Source organism: Puntigrus tetrazona, chromosome 20 (assembly GCF_018831695.1).
Source record: "Puntigrus tetrazona isolate hp1 chromosome 20, ASM1883169v1, whole genome shotgun sequence".
Lineage (NCBI taxonomy): Eukaryota > Metazoa > Chordata > Actinopteri > Cypriniformes > Cyprinidae > Puntigrus > Puntigrus tetrazona.
The window spans coordinates 10,130,797-10,147,289 of NC_056718.1; the positions used below are offsets into that span (position 1 = coordinate 10,130,797).

General features: G+C 37.7%; 1 protein-coding gene and 1 long non-coding RNA gene across 2 annotated transcripts; both read left to right on the top strand.

Moving 5' to 3' along the window:
• Positions 1 to 430: 430 nt before the first annotated feature.
• LOC122324403 lies at positions 431 to 1,771 on the top strand. The gene is made up of 3 exons (XR_006247170.1): positions 431 to 830; positions 1,116 to 1,221; positions 1,644 to 1,771. It is a non-coding gene; the product is annotated as an uncharacterized LOC122324403 (long non-coding RNA).
• Positions 1,772 to 1,982: 211 nt separating this feature from the next.
• LOC122325473 (inactive histone-lysine N-methyltransferase 2E-like) lies at positions 1,983 to 8,669 on the top strand. The gene is made up of 11 exons (XM_043220520.1): positions 1,983 to 2,209; positions 2,420 to 2,612; positions 3,478 to 3,552; positions 3,701 to 3,754; positions 3,838 to 3,885; positions 3,972 to 4,043; positions 4,554 to 4,659; positions 4,825 to 4,892; positions 7,171 to 7,266; positions 8,179 to 8,223; positions 8,318 to 8,669. Exons 1-9 carry the CDS (start codon positions 1,983 to 1,985, stop codon positions 7,183 to 7,185), a joined length of 858 nt encoding a protein of 285 aa, XP_043076455.1. The 3' UTR covers positions 7,186 to 7,266; positions 8,179 to 8,223; positions 8,318 to 8,669.
• The last annotated feature ends 7,824 nt before the right edge of the window (positions 8,670 to 16,493 follow it).

Below are 16,493 nucleotides of genomic sequence, written 5' to 3' on the forward strand. Positions count from 1 at the left end.
TAAACATAGACTCATTTTTGCAGATCGGTGCATTCTCTTCAAAAACGAAGGTAATCCTCTGCGTCTTCAGCGGCTCAGATGTTGGGAGTAAATGACTACTGCTATGTTTGTTATTATTATAACCAACAAGAAAACACCTCAATCACTTTGTAGAAATCTGCTCCAGCGTCGAAGCGATGGAGGACCGATGACAGCTCATTCAGGTTTTTAAGGTAAGGCGGCTGTGTCAGTCGATAATCATGAGAGCAGCCTCAGTCTGTGTGACATCACCCAGCCACGAATCTGACAATGGCTTGATCTGAGAAAGGGCTTTTGACTTTTGGGATTGAAAAAAATAAAATGGAAAAACCCTGGGTGGATTATTACCATAATAGGTAATAATTCACATATCAGTTACTAAATTAAGACGATTTAGATAAAAAAATGTGTGTGTGTGTGTGTGTGTGTGTGTTGGTTTTTGTGGTTTACAAGGACTTTTGACCTGAATACGTACCAGCATTACAAGGACATTTGGGTTTATGAGGACAGGGACCATGTCCTTATAATTCCGACAGTGTATATGCCTTTCTCTATGTCCCAGAAGTTCCCTCTCAAATTTTCGCGCTATGTCCTAACATACCACAAAACCATGAAATTTTACTATACACAGTGTATCCTCTGAGCTCGTGAGTGCGCCCCTGCAGCCCGGACGCGGTACTACAACTACGTCTTCGAAAATTTGCATATTTTACGCTTGTGTAAGTTTGGAGGGCGCTGATTGGCTAATCGCGAAAACAAGATGGCGCCGGTGGGCGTGGTTACAATTTGCCGAAATTTTTAACTTTGAAGAAGTGAGTTGCAGTTTAATAATTGTTTAAATATTATTTTTATAATTTATCGACTGTGTAAGAATATACATTCATAGTGATCCTGCACGTATTCCTTAAAGTTATCATTATAAAGTATATGAGTGACTTGCAAGCTGTAATCATAGCTGTAATGCTATTAATATAACATTAATCCTAACTGTAAATTTAACACCAAGGCTTATATATGGTTATGTAAATACATATTATTGTTATTAATAGCAATAATAGTAATATCAATACAACCCCGTTCACACGTGCGTCAATCAGAGCGAGCGTGACGTTTTGTAACTTCCTGTTTGATCCTGACGGAATCTCTGCACCTAGAGAAGACACCTGTGATGTGAACCTGTTTGAGACGACCATTATATGAAAGGTAAGTTATGCTGCTGTTAAACCGTTTCTCTGAGAGTTTGTAGCTCAGTTTGTGAGTGTTTCGTGGGATCTTTGCGGCTTGTTTTAAGAAGCGGCTCGTTAGTTAGAAAGCAGCTAGCGCATGATGCTAACAGCGCTAACGAATTTACACTAACTGTCCGTCTATTAACTGTAGCGTCTGGCAAGAATTAAAAAATGATTATAATTTTAACTGCTTTTCATTTTTACTGTAACTGTAATAGAACATAGACTGGCCATCATAATAATGTGTTGTCATGACTACAGTCTGTGAAGGGAGGGGCTTCCACTGAGTACAGTATCCTGACGTGCCTGTTATGTTTAATATTGCTATAGTTAGTAAAATTATCTTTATTTGTTTAGTGCTTTATGGAATAGATTGTCAAATCTTTATTTTTATTAAAGCAGACACATCAAATGATGGCTGAAGTGAAAAGGAGAAGGAGAAAACTGAAGCCAGTTGATGAGGCCATACAGTTTTCACTACTACAGAAAGACAAATCTGGTCTTGAAGGAGGATTCATCAATGATTTTAAAGGCAAGTTGAATGTTTTGATTGAACCAAGTTAAAGGTATAGTTCACACAAAAGTGAAGATTTTGTCATCTAGTCACCCTCAATTTTTTTTCTCAAATTTGTGTAAGTTTCTACCACATGGTGGGCACAAAAAGATATTACTAACCATTTGATGGCTAGTAAGGGATGACAGAATTTTGTGTGTGTGAACTCTAGTGAGCTAGTGACTATGCCTAGTGTAATAAAGTTGTCTCAGGCTCATTATATGTTGTTCTCACTGCTGTTGTTGTTTAGGAGAGGTGTGTTCAGCTGTGCTGACTTTGAGAAAGGAGATTTCCTGCTGGAATATAGAGGGGACCTCATAGATAGAGAAGAATGTGAACGGAGGCAAAGGATATATCATGATGCACTTAAAGTTTATATCTTTGAGTTTCGCTATAATGGAAAGCTTCTCTGGTATGTAAAAGTGGTTGATGTACATGTTTATTGATAATTAAATTATATAATTTAAAAAAATGGTAGTGGACATGTCTGTGGTCTAAGTGCATATTTTGCTAAAATGATCAGTTATGTGTTTTCAAAGCTTAGTGATGACAGTTAAATGATTGCTGATTACAAAGCATATGATGACGTTTTCAGTACTGATGTTGTCTGTCATTTGTTTAGCATTGATGCAGCTCGGGATGATGGTTCTCTCGGGCGGCTTGTAAACGATGACCATATTAACCCAAACAGCAGGATGAGAACTATCTCTGCGGATGGAAAACCTCACTTATGTTTATTTGCAACAAAGAGCATCTGTCCTGGTGAAGAGATAACTTACAATTACGGTGCTTCTGACTGGCCATGGCGATGCACGGTACTGAAACCTCTAGACTGTCAATTCTGATTTATTGTATTATAGTAAAGATTAAATGTCATTTATTACTAGGGCTGAATGATTAGTCAGATGCAATGGTAATATGCATTTTGTCAGTAAAGCTGGTTCTGTGATTGGTTGTTCATCTTCTTCATGTGCTTTCAGATATAGTGCCATTTAATACACAGAGCCATAGATCGCTGACAAGCTACACAATATCACATTCATAATCGATGCTGACGAGATGCACATCACAATCCCATGTGATTTATTGTACAGCCCTAGTTGTTACACAAGTTAATGTTAGTGACTTCTTAACCATTACATTACAAGCATGTTCATTCCAGTATGTCAGGTTGTGTTTACACCTGTATTATGAGGACCATCATAAGAACATAGATGTAAAATGTAACTTCAAGACCATGTTCTTGTGACGTCCTAATAAAACTGGGTCCTCTTAATACAGGTGTAAACATACACAAAATGTGACACCAAGACCATGTTTACACGTGTATTATGAGGACCCAGTTTTATGAGGACCATCGTAAGAACATAGATAAAATGTGACATCAAGACCATGTTCTTTGTGTTAACATACACAACCTGATATACTGGAATGAGCGTGCATGTAATGCAATGCATGAAAAGTCATGAACATTATCCTGGATGACACTTAATGAAATACTGATTTGAAATATTGAAATCTTAAAATATTGTAAAAATTGTTATTTTGTATATAACGGATAAAATATCAGCAAGATTATGAAACGTAAATATAATTTCTATGCATGTTTTAAATCAGTATTTCATGAATGCATTCATTGTCTCAATCAATGTTACAAATGTCTAATTAAATATTTTTCAGACTGTTAGTGAGGGTGAACCGTCCACACTTGAAGTTCAAGCTCTGTCCCAGTCAGACGTCAGGGACACCGAGAAGGTATTGTGATTGTTTGTTTACTATTATTTTTCATTTTATTATTTTTTTGTGGCATAATTCCTAAATTTGTTCGTAACTCATCTGCCTTCTTTTGCTCAGGTATTACATTCATAACATGAGTGTTTTTTTTTCTTCTTCATGTTTTCAGCTGGCAGTTGTCAGTGATCAGTCAACCTGTGCAACCTCTGAAGGACTGAAAAAGGTATTTCTTTATTCAATTGGACAATCCCTAAATTCTTTGTCTGCAGTAGAATGATTTTTTTTTTATATCTATTTCCTTCGGAGACTCTGAAGAAAGACCAGTTACTATTGGATCAGGACTGTTTTGAGAAGGTAATAAAATGATTGATGGTAATAAAATAGATTTTATGTTTTAAGAAATCATCTCTATATGAGCCTGCTTTTGCCATTGTTCTCAGATGTCACCAGTCAAAGAGAATGTGTTGAATGAGAAGCAGAGCTTTTGTGTCCCAGCTGAAGGAGTTATGGAGGTATTCACATGTTTCGGATGAACTGTTAGTTTTGTGCAATATTGAATAAAAAGCTGATTCCAAAATTATTTAATTAATGACCTGTTTTTACTTAATATTAGTGAATTTCTAAAGGTACTGATTAATACAATATTACAAATCTTTATTTAGAGCAGGGGAGCACAAACACTGTCCTGCAGAGTTTAGCTCTAGCTTGCCTCAACACACCTGCCTGAAAGTGTTTCTAGGATGCCTAGAGCTTGATTAGCTGGACTGAGTTTGGTCACCCCTGGTCTAAATAAAAATTTGTAGTATATTAACCAGTACCTTTTAGGGTATGTGACATAACATTTCTTTAATCATTGTAAGAAATTAACTAATCACTTACTAAACATATTAAACTAAATGACCCCAACTTTCCTGTCAAATAAAATTAATTAAATGATTGTTAAAAGACAGTGTAATGTAATTTCATGTGTATGTGAATATTTAATTTCTTCTGTACATTCACAGTTTTTTTTTTCTTCACAGCTCTGCAAACATGTTGTGGTCTCTTCAGCAATATCATGCATGGACAAATGTGCTAAATGTGTAGGACCTGTAGCGGCACTCAAGTGGATTGGCCTGAGATGTACATGTTAGTATGGTATCCTGTCCTATATGCAACATGACATGTCTTAATTTATTTCAGTATCACTAATTTATGATATGAATTCAGTTGTAAACTGTTGAAGTTGGTGGTCAAGTTTAGGCACAGAATCCTATTTTAGCAGTTGAACATGTCCTGACATTTCTCTCATAGTGTGCTCCAGTTTTTGGCACAAGTCCTGTTATGCAAAACATCATGAATGGAATGAACAGTCCTCATGGGTAAGAGAATATTTAATTCTATGCTCTTCTAAATTATTGGTGCTGTAAATTAATCTTAAATATCTTGACGATAGGATGTAAGTTCAGAGGAAGATGAGTTTTCAGATAAGGACTACATACCCCAGTCTGAGTCAGACAATGAGTCAGACAGTTCAGACGAGTTGAGAACAACACCAGCAATGTACCAGTCTGACTTGCTTTGCCATGAGGTGCAGTTGACTGATGTTGAGGCAGACAATGATTCAGACAGTTCTGGTGAGCATCACCTTTCTAGAAAGCAAGGCTCAGTGGTCAGCAGGTCAGCAGATGTGCTTATAACCCCCCAATCACACAAGAGAAAGGACAATAGTGAGAAGCTATTGAATGCAGAAAGCACAGCAGTGTTGAGAGAGGAAGAGATGGAAAGCAGCGTGGCTGAAGAAGATCAGTGTGTGCAGTCAGCAAAGATCTCCTGTTCAGGAAATAGTAAGAATTATTGTTATATCTGTGGGAAACCTCAGTCCAAGTTATCGCGCCATTTGAAAACTCATAAGGATGAAGTTGAAGTTGCACAGGCTTTGTCACTCCCAGTGCACTCAAAAGAACGTAAAGCAATGCTGCAAAAGCTCAGGAACAAGGGCAACTTTCAACATAACACAGACGTTTTACAATGTGGAGAGAGGGTGCTCTTAAAATGAAACGGGCACCAAAAAGAAAATGTGATTCAAAGCAGTTTGTGCATTGCATGTACTGCAGAGGGATGTTTGTGTGGAGAGATCTGTGGCGCCATTTGAGAAGATGTCCTCAAAACCAGCATCTGACAGCGAAAACCAAGGGAGGAGGAGAGTCTTGGGCCTGGCATCTATGGCAGAGGCTTCATTCAGTCAACACATTTCCCAAGGAGTTTGGAAACTCTTAGGTGTGATGAAGCAGGATGACATTTCTGATGTTGTCAAAAATGACCTCAGTATTCTTCAGCTTGCACAGTCTTTCTTTAACAAACATGGACAAGACCCTACTAAATCTGAGTACATCCGACAAAAACTTCATGAAATCGGAAGATTATTGTTGACTTTGCGTAGAGAGTTTTCAATATACAGTCTTGAAGAAGCTGTGAAGCCTGCCAATTTTCATAGACTCATTCAAGCAGTCCAGAGAGTCTCTGGCTATGATGGTGACAGCCACTGCTATCAAACCCCTAGCCTGGCATTAAAACTGGGGCATTCATTGAATAAGGTTTGTGAAATCATTCACTGCAGAGCACTGATGTCGGAAGACAAGGCACTGATTGCTTCAACCGAGGCCTTCAAAAAACTCTACTCCTCAAAGTGGTCTGAGATGATTTCACACACTGCTTTGGTCACACTGAATGAAGCCAAATTTAATAAGCCATCAACACTTCCCTTTACCAAAGATGTACAGTGCCTTCATCAGTACCTTGAGAAAAGTGCACATACAGCTTTTGAGAACCTACATGAGACTGCATCTCCTCAAAGCTATGCTGATCTGGCCAAAGCAACACTTGCCAGAATCATTGTGTTCAACCATGGCGCGCAGGAGAGAGTCTCTAAAATGCCGCTAAAGGGCTTCAATGAAAGGGACGGCACTTCTCTCCATGATGATGTTGCCATGGGTCTCAGCAAGTTTGAGCAGAAACTCTGCAGCCATTTTAGTCGTGTTGAGATCAGGGGAAGAGGAAGAAGGGTTGCCATCCTTCTCTCCCTGATATGGTTGATGCCCTGATGCTGCTGGTCAGCAAAAGAAGTGAATGTGGAGTGCTGGACACTAATGTTTTCTTGTTTGCTCGGCCAAACTGCCAAAGTCACTACAGAGGCCAGGGCGCCCTCAGAGTTTACATGAAGTGAATGTGGAGCTCAGAATCCAGAATTTCTCAGATCAACTCATCTGCGCAAGCACGTGGCTACTCTTTCACAAGTTCTAAATTTGAAACACAATGAGTTAGATCAGGTGGCAGATTTCTTAGGGCATGACATCCGCATCCACCGAGAATATTACAGGCTGCCAGAAGCCACTACTCAGCTTGCCAAAATATCAAAGCTCCTGTTAGCCATGGAGAAGGGCTGCCTTCCAGATCTTCAAGGCAAATCGCTTGATGACATTGATGTAGAAGGTATGTCCATCCTAGTGTGTGTAGCACAGATAGTCTTTTACACTCACAGGGAGGTTTAAGGTTGTTTACTGTAGGATGCAGTGTCATTTCTTAAATGGGTTGTCATTGTGTTATTTTAATTCTGAATGCAGATGTTTTTCATGTTTTGAATTTTATTGTTCATTGAAGATGAGATCGATATGACGGATTGTGATGACAGTGATCCTGAAGATGATTCTGACGATGATGCTCTTGCTGGAGCTACAGGACACTCAGGAGATGCTGGTATGTGTCAACCAAGTTTTTCAATATAATGAAAGTAAAAAAAAAAATCTTGTCTAACATTTCTAACAGAATATTACTAAAGTTAGGGATGCACCAGTGTACTATTGGTACCTGGCTGTACTAATAGGTTGATGCTCATGTTAAGGCAAAAATTGATAATGGACCGCTTTAATAACACTTTCTATGAAGCATGTATTTATAATACATTATAAGGGTATTCTTAAGACATTATAATGAATGCTAATGCATCATAAATATCTCATTATAATTTTAAGAATTGTTTTAATGTGTTATAATATTTACCTATTTGTGGTGATAGCTTTAAGAGTATGATCATTTATATGGTACCTTTTTGACCGCTGTTGATAAGTAACACTGCAACTACATGTCAATTAGCCCTCATTAGAGTATTACTAATATGTTGCTAAATATATACTAACACTTTTTGATGAATTCTCAACAGACATACTGATTATAGGATACTTTACAAGTATGTTAACATTCTACCTACCCTACCTAAGTCTACCAATACTTGTAGGTTTAAATAACAAATACTGCATTTTTTCAGTTGAAAGTATTAGCTAGCTTGCATTAGCTAGCTCACATTAGCCTCAATATCAGCCTGACAGGAAACACTCAAATAACACTCAGCACCTAACCACTCAAGATGTTGTAAGGTATCTTAAACAATCTCAAGATATGATATAGTCCATAACAAATGAAGTAGATTGCAGTCAATGTTAATCTTGATTATCTTTATAAAAGAGAGTTACAGCTAAAAAACAAAAAAATGCCCTACTTTGGAAACATAGGCCTACTTCCTCTGTGAGTCCTGTGCAGTGCTGCTAAATGAAGCACATTGTTTGAGTTACTTCTGAGTTTCTTTATCATTATATGCCTGATTTTCTGCAGGTGTTCAGAAGATGCCCAGTGAGAACACCACTGAAGTTCCTGAAGGTACCAGTGGTTTAAATTGCAATACCACCATCAATGTAAGTACATGATCTCTCACAGTGTTAGAATTCACTGAAGTATGTGTTCTTCTGTACAGAAAATGAAAGCCAGCCAGAAACTGAAAAACCACGAAGAGGGCAAAAAGTGGCATGGTCAAATGTTGAAATTACAGCTGTAATGAAACATTTTAAGTCCCATGTAAATAAAGGTAAACTGGCCACATTAACTGAATGCCAGCAGTGTAAGACTGCTGAAGATCCTGTTTTGGCAAGGCGTAGTGCTCAGAACATACGGGATTTTGTTAGAAATCGAGGAATTAGCCTAAAAAGGAAAATGCAAAGTAAGTAACCTAACAGTACATCCTGTGTCTCTTTTGATGCCGTTCTATTGTTTTTGTTTTTTTCCTTACTGCAAAAGTGCAATGGCAGCAGTTCATAATCTCACTGTAGAAATGTTTGTTTAATTGTTCTGTCAGTTTCTCTGTCTCTCGTTGATGTTTGTATGACCTTGAAGATAAATCAGTCCATCCTTGGAGAGTTAATCTCATTCAGTGAGGTATATTTTATTTTATTTTATTTTTTTTGTGGCGTCCTTGTTTTATAGAGAGACAACTACATTTTTTGACTGTTTTTTAAGGTGCAGGATTGTGCCTAAGGTTTTTGTTTATTTGTTGAAGTTATTAAAGTTCTTCTAAAACGCATTGGTCCTCTAATGTTGTGTATTGTGTTTAAGATCCGGTACTCTTTAACCACCTCAGTCTTGATAATGCAGCATAGTGACCCGTGTGTGTGTTGTGTAAGGTCATGTACCAGTAAAACACCCTGGTCCCTGTAATCCAGAGAACTGACATGTTTGGTGTATTGTAAAGTGAGTGTCCTCATAAATCAGTCAGACCCTGTAAATCATAATTATGAAATGGGTGGGAACATTTTAGGGGGGGCGTGGCAGTCCTTGTGTACCACCAAAATATCAGATTGTCATATTATCCATTTTATTGATTGTAAAGAAAATCCAAAGTGATATTTGTGTTCTGCAGAGTAAAACAAAATTTTTGATAGTTTTATCATCTCTGTAGGACATTGGGAAAGAGGTGTCCCCTTAAACCACCATCCAACTGGTTTGGCCTTCAATGTCTTGCTAAACCACAAAAACCAGTATGTGTGTGTGTGTGTGTGTATATATATACGCAGCCACATTTACAATGAAATGCAGTGTGGGGTATTTCTGACAGCCAAGTTCATCCACTTGTCCCATAAGGGATGAGATGAGTTACTGCTGAACTGGGATAAAGCGCCAGTGGAGTCATAAATCACAAGGTGATTTACTCTGTTTTTGTTCGCTACTGTATACATCAGTGCATAGACATTACCTATAAACTGTCATTCTAATACTTCTGCAGTTATTCAGCACAGTAGTATAAGTATTTTATGATTTGCTGAACTGTTTGCACATACATATAATTTGCACATAATTGTACACATTTCACTTGAGGGTTTACATTATTTACATCACTGAAGGTTTCAAAAAGAATAATATGAGACAAATTTATTTAAAAAGCACACTTATATGGTACCTGCTGAACCGATCTGGTTGTATTTTTTTTATGTCTGTGACATATTAAGATATTGCGTGGTTGAAAAGACTGCTTGTGCCTGCTTTCTGTTTCATAGAGAGAAATGACAACACCTCTCTTTGGATCAGCAGATTTGACTTTTATATGCCTCGGGGAGCAGCCTAGAGTGATCACACCTGTCTGTTATCATATACTAAAGGGTTAAATGAGCAATTTTTTTTTTGGACAGAATAAGCAAGAAAAGCACCCCAGACGTCTTTCCAAAAGTCAGAATTCTTCTTCTACTTCTAAATCCATATGGGTCAGAAGTTTAAGCCTTAGCTTGAAAGTGAAATGTGTCATATGGACATCCATTAGCGCCGCTTGGGATTTAGCATTACTGATGCATCATCCAATCACGCAGCCCAGCCTTTGCCACGTTTGGAAAATGGACCTTTATTTGAAGCCTTCCTCCTTATTAGCGCTGATTCCTGACAGATTTAAAAGGAGTGAATCTGTTTAATGGGGGTCTAAAAAAAAGCAGTTGCCAACCGTGTGGAAATCGATGAGTTAATGACTGATGTAGAGGCTATATTACAGCGCAAATTCACTGTAACTGCCTGTCTCGTAGCTTTAAATTAATGGACATCTCAGCACCGTGATGGGCTCTTCGCTTTCAGGACGACGTACAATCACACACCAACATACATAATCGATGATGTTCCCCCGGCCCAAGAGTGACGGGTTAGAGGAGAGAGACTTATTCAACTATGCCGTTCGTGTGGTGAAAATTGGAGCGAGCGGGGCTGAAGTGAGGATTTTTTGGAGTTAATTAAAAAGTCAGAGCGTAATCTTAATTTATGACTTATCTGAAGGCAGGGAGAAGGAGCAAGGGAACGAGAGGGGTGAGAGAAAGAGGAGTAGACGTTTGATCTTCCTATTAGAAGTTAAAAGTGAGGCCTGTTGGGCGATTTCGCATGAATTCATTTCGGTTCGGCGAGTTATCGGCGGGAAACGTTAGCCCTCTCAAACCCTCACGCGCGCGCGCCGCTCTCTGCCTGAAAGCTGCTCTCGCAGAGGGGATAAGAATATTACGATGTTTAGGAGATGCCAAAGACTCTCCAAGAGCGAGAGAGAGAAAGCAAGAAACAAGGAGAAAAAGTGGGAAGCCTGGGGCTTTGATCAGCGGAGAGAGTGACAGAGATTTAAAGGCAGCTGTTGTGTTGTCATCTTAATGCTGCTGGGAGGAATGATACAACGGCCTCACATCAGCTCAGGCGCACCATTGATCTGCTGAATGTCATTGCGACAGCTCAACCCGGCAAAATACTAGCTTAGACCAACCCCCAGCATCAAAAGCCCGTCAAAGCGGCGGGAGACGGGCGCGTCAGCCCTTTGACACTCTCCCGCTCGGCCCAAGCTTCATTTGCACTGCTCATTTGCGGCTGACTCAAAACCAAAGGCTTATTTACAGCTCTCACAGATTGGTTCTCGCTCTTTGATTGGTGTCTTCGTCAATCTCGGCTTGACTGAAAACGAACTTTTTCCCTATCGGAGCCATTAAGGAATGAAAAGTTAGCTGTCGGTCGCAGCTAACAGCTAAACGGATCAAAGCTGATGGAAACACCTGAGGGAAAAATATGCTAGGACCCCCACCCACCCACATGGAGACAGCTGTACAAGCTTTTACAAATGTCATACGGGACTTAAAGAGACTGCGTTTGCAGAACGGTGCCTCATTATGGAGGTGGAGCTCCATTTTCAGCTGGTTGAAAGAGGTTTATGGAGCCACTCACATGGACATCAGCGCTTAATAAGAGAACCTGCTACGACATAATGGACGGTGTTTGTCAGCTCACTCAGCGCACTGTACCCTTTGCAGTGAAGATGGTTGTGTTTTTCCGTGATGTGTAATGCACATTTTTAACTCTGGTTTGGTGGCTTTAATGAGTTTGATTTGATGTGTTTTGTTAGAACGTGCTAACAAACAGTAGGCTGAGACATCTGCATTGTACTTACGTTCTGTTACCTGTACACTGTTAAAAAATATAATTAAAACTGAAAAAAACTGTAATATGCTTTGATAAAGATATCAATAAATATGCTTTGAGTATACTGCAAAAAAAAATCTAACAGGAAATTCCATGTGATTTTAAAGTAAATTACATTTTCAGAAGTGTAATTACATTGGGGGGAAATAGTAAACTGATTAACCCTGTGGTTAATATATGATGGTTTTTCACCGTAATGACAATAAAAATAAATAGGTTAGTATAGGTTGGGATAATGTAATAGGTTCTGGCAACCACACTTTTTTATGTATATACATTCATTCATTCATTTCATTTCATTTAGCAATATCAGTCTATGTTGTATATTTAGACTAACTGCACTTGTTCATTTCTGCAGCTCAAAATGATGATTATATTGGCTTAATCAATACCAGGATAATATTGGATCTGATAATTTTGCAGAATACCAATCCACCCCTACCTTAATTTCATTGAACGGATGAATCAATCAATGCAGTTAAAATTAACATATGTGCCATAAACAAGATGGTTTAAGGAAACTTTGTCATTCAAGTTCTTGATTGAATTCATACAATAACGTTATTGTTCATATAATGTATATTGTACATTTTAATGTATAATATACTTGAATGCATGTATAATGTACATTATAAAGGTGCAACATGTAATGGCTTTAAATTGGTCTAAATCTTCATGCTCCATGTTAACTGGATCTTTTTCTGTCCACTGTAAATGGTGTACTGCAATTGTTTACTTGTTTAATTAGCTAAGGGACTAGTAGCTTTCAGTCTTCTTAATCATTTTCTCCAGCGATTTCACAAATGCCGTCAATAGAGCTTAACTTATTGACCCCGAAACATTGTTTTAAGAATTCAGCTTGAAAGTGGCTTCATATGCACTGACACTGTTACATTAAAATAAAATACCAAGAGATGAGGCGAGAGAGAAGTGAAGAGCAACAACATTATCTCAGACAAACAAACAGTTTTCCCACTGACTGTTTCCTCCCATCATTGAAATTAGCAGAAAAGTCTAACATATTTCTCTGTGCAACATATATTTCTTTTAGAAACACAATCAAAATGGACAAGAACAAGGCAATCATTTGAATGAGGGCCAGAGGTAAATGACTATATAGTTTTGTATTCTGGGTTATGCGGGGTTGTGTCTGGATTGCTAATTGCTTCATTTACCGTCTGCCTGCATCTGCACGGCCTGTATTTAAAACAGCCATGCACTAGAGAAGTCAGCACTGGCAGAGATGAGTCTGGCTCCATTCAGAAGAGTTAGACTACATCAGTCATTGAGTCATCACTTCAGAGAACAATAGCTACCCCAATTATGCGGTTTTAACCATTCGTTTGAAAGATTCAGGTTTTTCAATGCTTGTTCCAAGAACTATAATTTAAAAATGAATGTCTATGTTTAGAGATAGAAAATCTGGTGCGTACGAAGTGGTTCCAGTAAAAAAAAATGGAAGGTATATGAATGTTTAGAGCAGTGTGTGGCAGGAACGCTTGGAAATCATCTGCAAATGAATGGCAACGTTAAATACAAAGTTTCTTTTAGCCTCGTAGTGACCCTTAATGGTTCGTAGTTATAGATCAAATTGGAAGTGCATCCACATGTCCACAGTCCGTCAGATGTTTTAAAGTGGTTTGTTTATGATCTGTCAATTGTTTTAAATTGATTTGGCAATGAAAAAAACGTAGGCAGTTGCGTACCCTTCCTTGTGGGCACTTATGCGCTATTAGTAGATATGTAGCTTCATGAAGAATGTAGTGCATCATCAAAACACACATACGACCATCGAGTAAATAAGGAAGCTTTTATAAAATGAGTAATAAGTGAATAAGTCATTTTATATTCAATGCTAAAACGTTAAAGTATAACAATGAACAGAAATTGCTTGTCTTTGTTAAATGGGCACTATTAAATGCACAGTTTTAATTTAGTTTTGTTCATTTGTTTTTGCTAAAGAATTAATAAATGGTTTTCAGTGTTTAAGATATGCACTAAACGAAACTGGAATTGTAGCAATTTGCCACTTGAGTAATAAATCAATTATCACAAATCAATGGTTCAGGATTCTTCTGCATGCTTTATGCTTCATCATTTAGGTTGAATTATCAGCGGATCGGACAGTTCAAGTGCCATAAAAAGCTAATCAAATGTTTATATTCTATAATTTAGAACATGTTACTTTGTTTCTTTAATCGTATTTTAGCATTTTATCTGGAATTTTAATAAAAGGGACTCTATCCACTTTATCTACAGGACTCTTACCTTTTGGAATATCCTTAAGTCATTTAAATACATTAACATACAGATGAAAGTCTATTAAAACATTCATATTAATTGGTGTTAAAAGCTTTCTTTACAGCAACACTCACTTTCAGCGCTGTTAACAAGTTAGCATGCAGAGTGTTTATACAGTAGTATACAGACTCATACTGTGTGCTTAGATGTTTGTTCCTGAGACTGAAAATAAAACTTACAGTACTAGTTACTTTATAAACCAAGTGTTAATGGAATTTGCTGCAAACTATGGCGTTAACTATAAAAGAGGCGTTCCTACAAAACAGTTTTCTTACTTGCTGAATCAGAATCTAGCATTTTAGTGGTTTACCTTGTCCTGAATATTATAAAATAATAACCATAATTCAAATTTTTGAGTTAAAAATGTTTTGTAACCTGAGTCATATACCAGGTTCAGTTTCAACAGATCTTTCAAGCACTTTATGAAATAAGTACAGGAACGCTATGCGTCGCAGCTCTTCTAGAGGAGATACCTGCTATTCATCTCAACTACGGCCCGATTGAAAGAGAAACCGAAAGACAGACGCAGACTGGAAAACGAGAGCGATGTTTTTCTCACACGCTCTCTGATGGGAGCAAAGCGCCGGTGATTTAGGACATTTTGACCAGTTCGGAGCGGTACAAAGTGCAGCATGGCTTTGAGATCACAAGACATCAGCCCGAACCTCACTTCAGTCCACACAATACATAAATAAGTGAAAGGCCAGCATAAGATATGAGTGCACGCAACCTCAGGCTACTTCAAAGAGAAGAAAAAAATAGAGAGAGGAGATGAAAAAGAGCTTTGCAGACGTGTGACTCTGTTAGTACGCTGGTACACTGCCCACACGCTGACCCTGAAGCTTAGAAGAGACCTGAACTCGCTCTCACACACCCAGACCGATGCGAACACAGGTGTATTTGCATTCAGCCATGTTCGCGCGCATACACCGTCCAATACATATTCATTGCTACACTTCCGCTCTCGCATCCACATAGCATCTGGATGACCTTTTGCTCCCATGACACATACTATCCAGCGCACTTCACATGAGATCCTGCTAGAGGAAGAGCCGATGAATACAATTCGGAGGAAAGAAAATAACCAAATTTTGATTCAGTGATTCGAACAAAGCCAGACCGTGGCGTTCTGAGAATCCGAGGATTGCATTATTGCTGATATAGATTGGTCAAGTTCCTTTGTGTAAGGCTCAGGTGCTCAGATTACTGACCCGCTCCGTGTTCAGAGAACAGGATGATTTCCTCTGGGTTCCTCAACAAACAGTCTTCATTATTAGTTTCTAACTCCAATGTTGCCCAATAAATTCCTAGCGCTCTTTCTCTCGAATCTCAGTGTCAGCGGACATTTGTCAGGAATTCCAACATTCCCAAAGCGCTAAAGTGGGAGATATTGTAACTCACAGACTATCACAAAACTCCTGGACAGCTTTTGGTATTAGAAGCACATTTTTACACACATTTTTATGTGCCAAAAGTAACTAACATTAATAGCTTTCGCTCAAGTGGGTTTTTGCTGCTTATTTAATTTATTTAAGAAAAATGAGCTAATGCAACACAAACATTTTGTCACAACTCAATTTCAGTGCATTCAACCAAATTAAATATAGAAAATTCGCTTAATTTGCATTGGGACTATGGGAATTATTTTCTCTGTATGTATGAGAATCCGAAACCAAATACATTTTCTGTTGAGTTTATTAAATTAAAACATGGTCATTTGTTTCTTTTTAATTATTTTTTAAGGAATTTTCCATAAATTATATTAAATGAAGTTTTGGATAATAAATCATTGAACATTGCTATTTTTAAGTGGATTATATGATTGCTTTTACATTTATTAATATTATATACTTCAGAAAGACTTTATAATAACTGCACACTATGAATCATTATGTAAAGCATTAATAAAGTGTCAGTACAGCCTTTATAAAGCATTGTCCCAACATTATAATATGCATGCTAATAACTAATAGTAGTAAATGTAAAATAAAGTGTTTTACCGATGAGATCACAAAAACAGATGGTTGGTAATTTATATATATTTTTATAAATACTTAATCATAAATTACAGCAGGAATATCTGTTAATAAAGCCTTTATTAACACACTGATCAACTATTATCATGTGTCTAAATAATAAGATTTACAACTGTTAAATATCTTAAAGTACTTTTTCTAAATGTTTAACGCTGCAACACACCAACATCGCTCAATTAGCCAAATAGCACGTTTGGAAAAAACATATTTTGTTAAACAAACTCTCCATTTAAAAAATGCTGAGTACCTTTTTCTGCTAACTCTATCAAAACACAGCAAACCTGAGTCATTTGGTCAAAACATAATGACTAGTTTTCTACCCAACAGAAACAT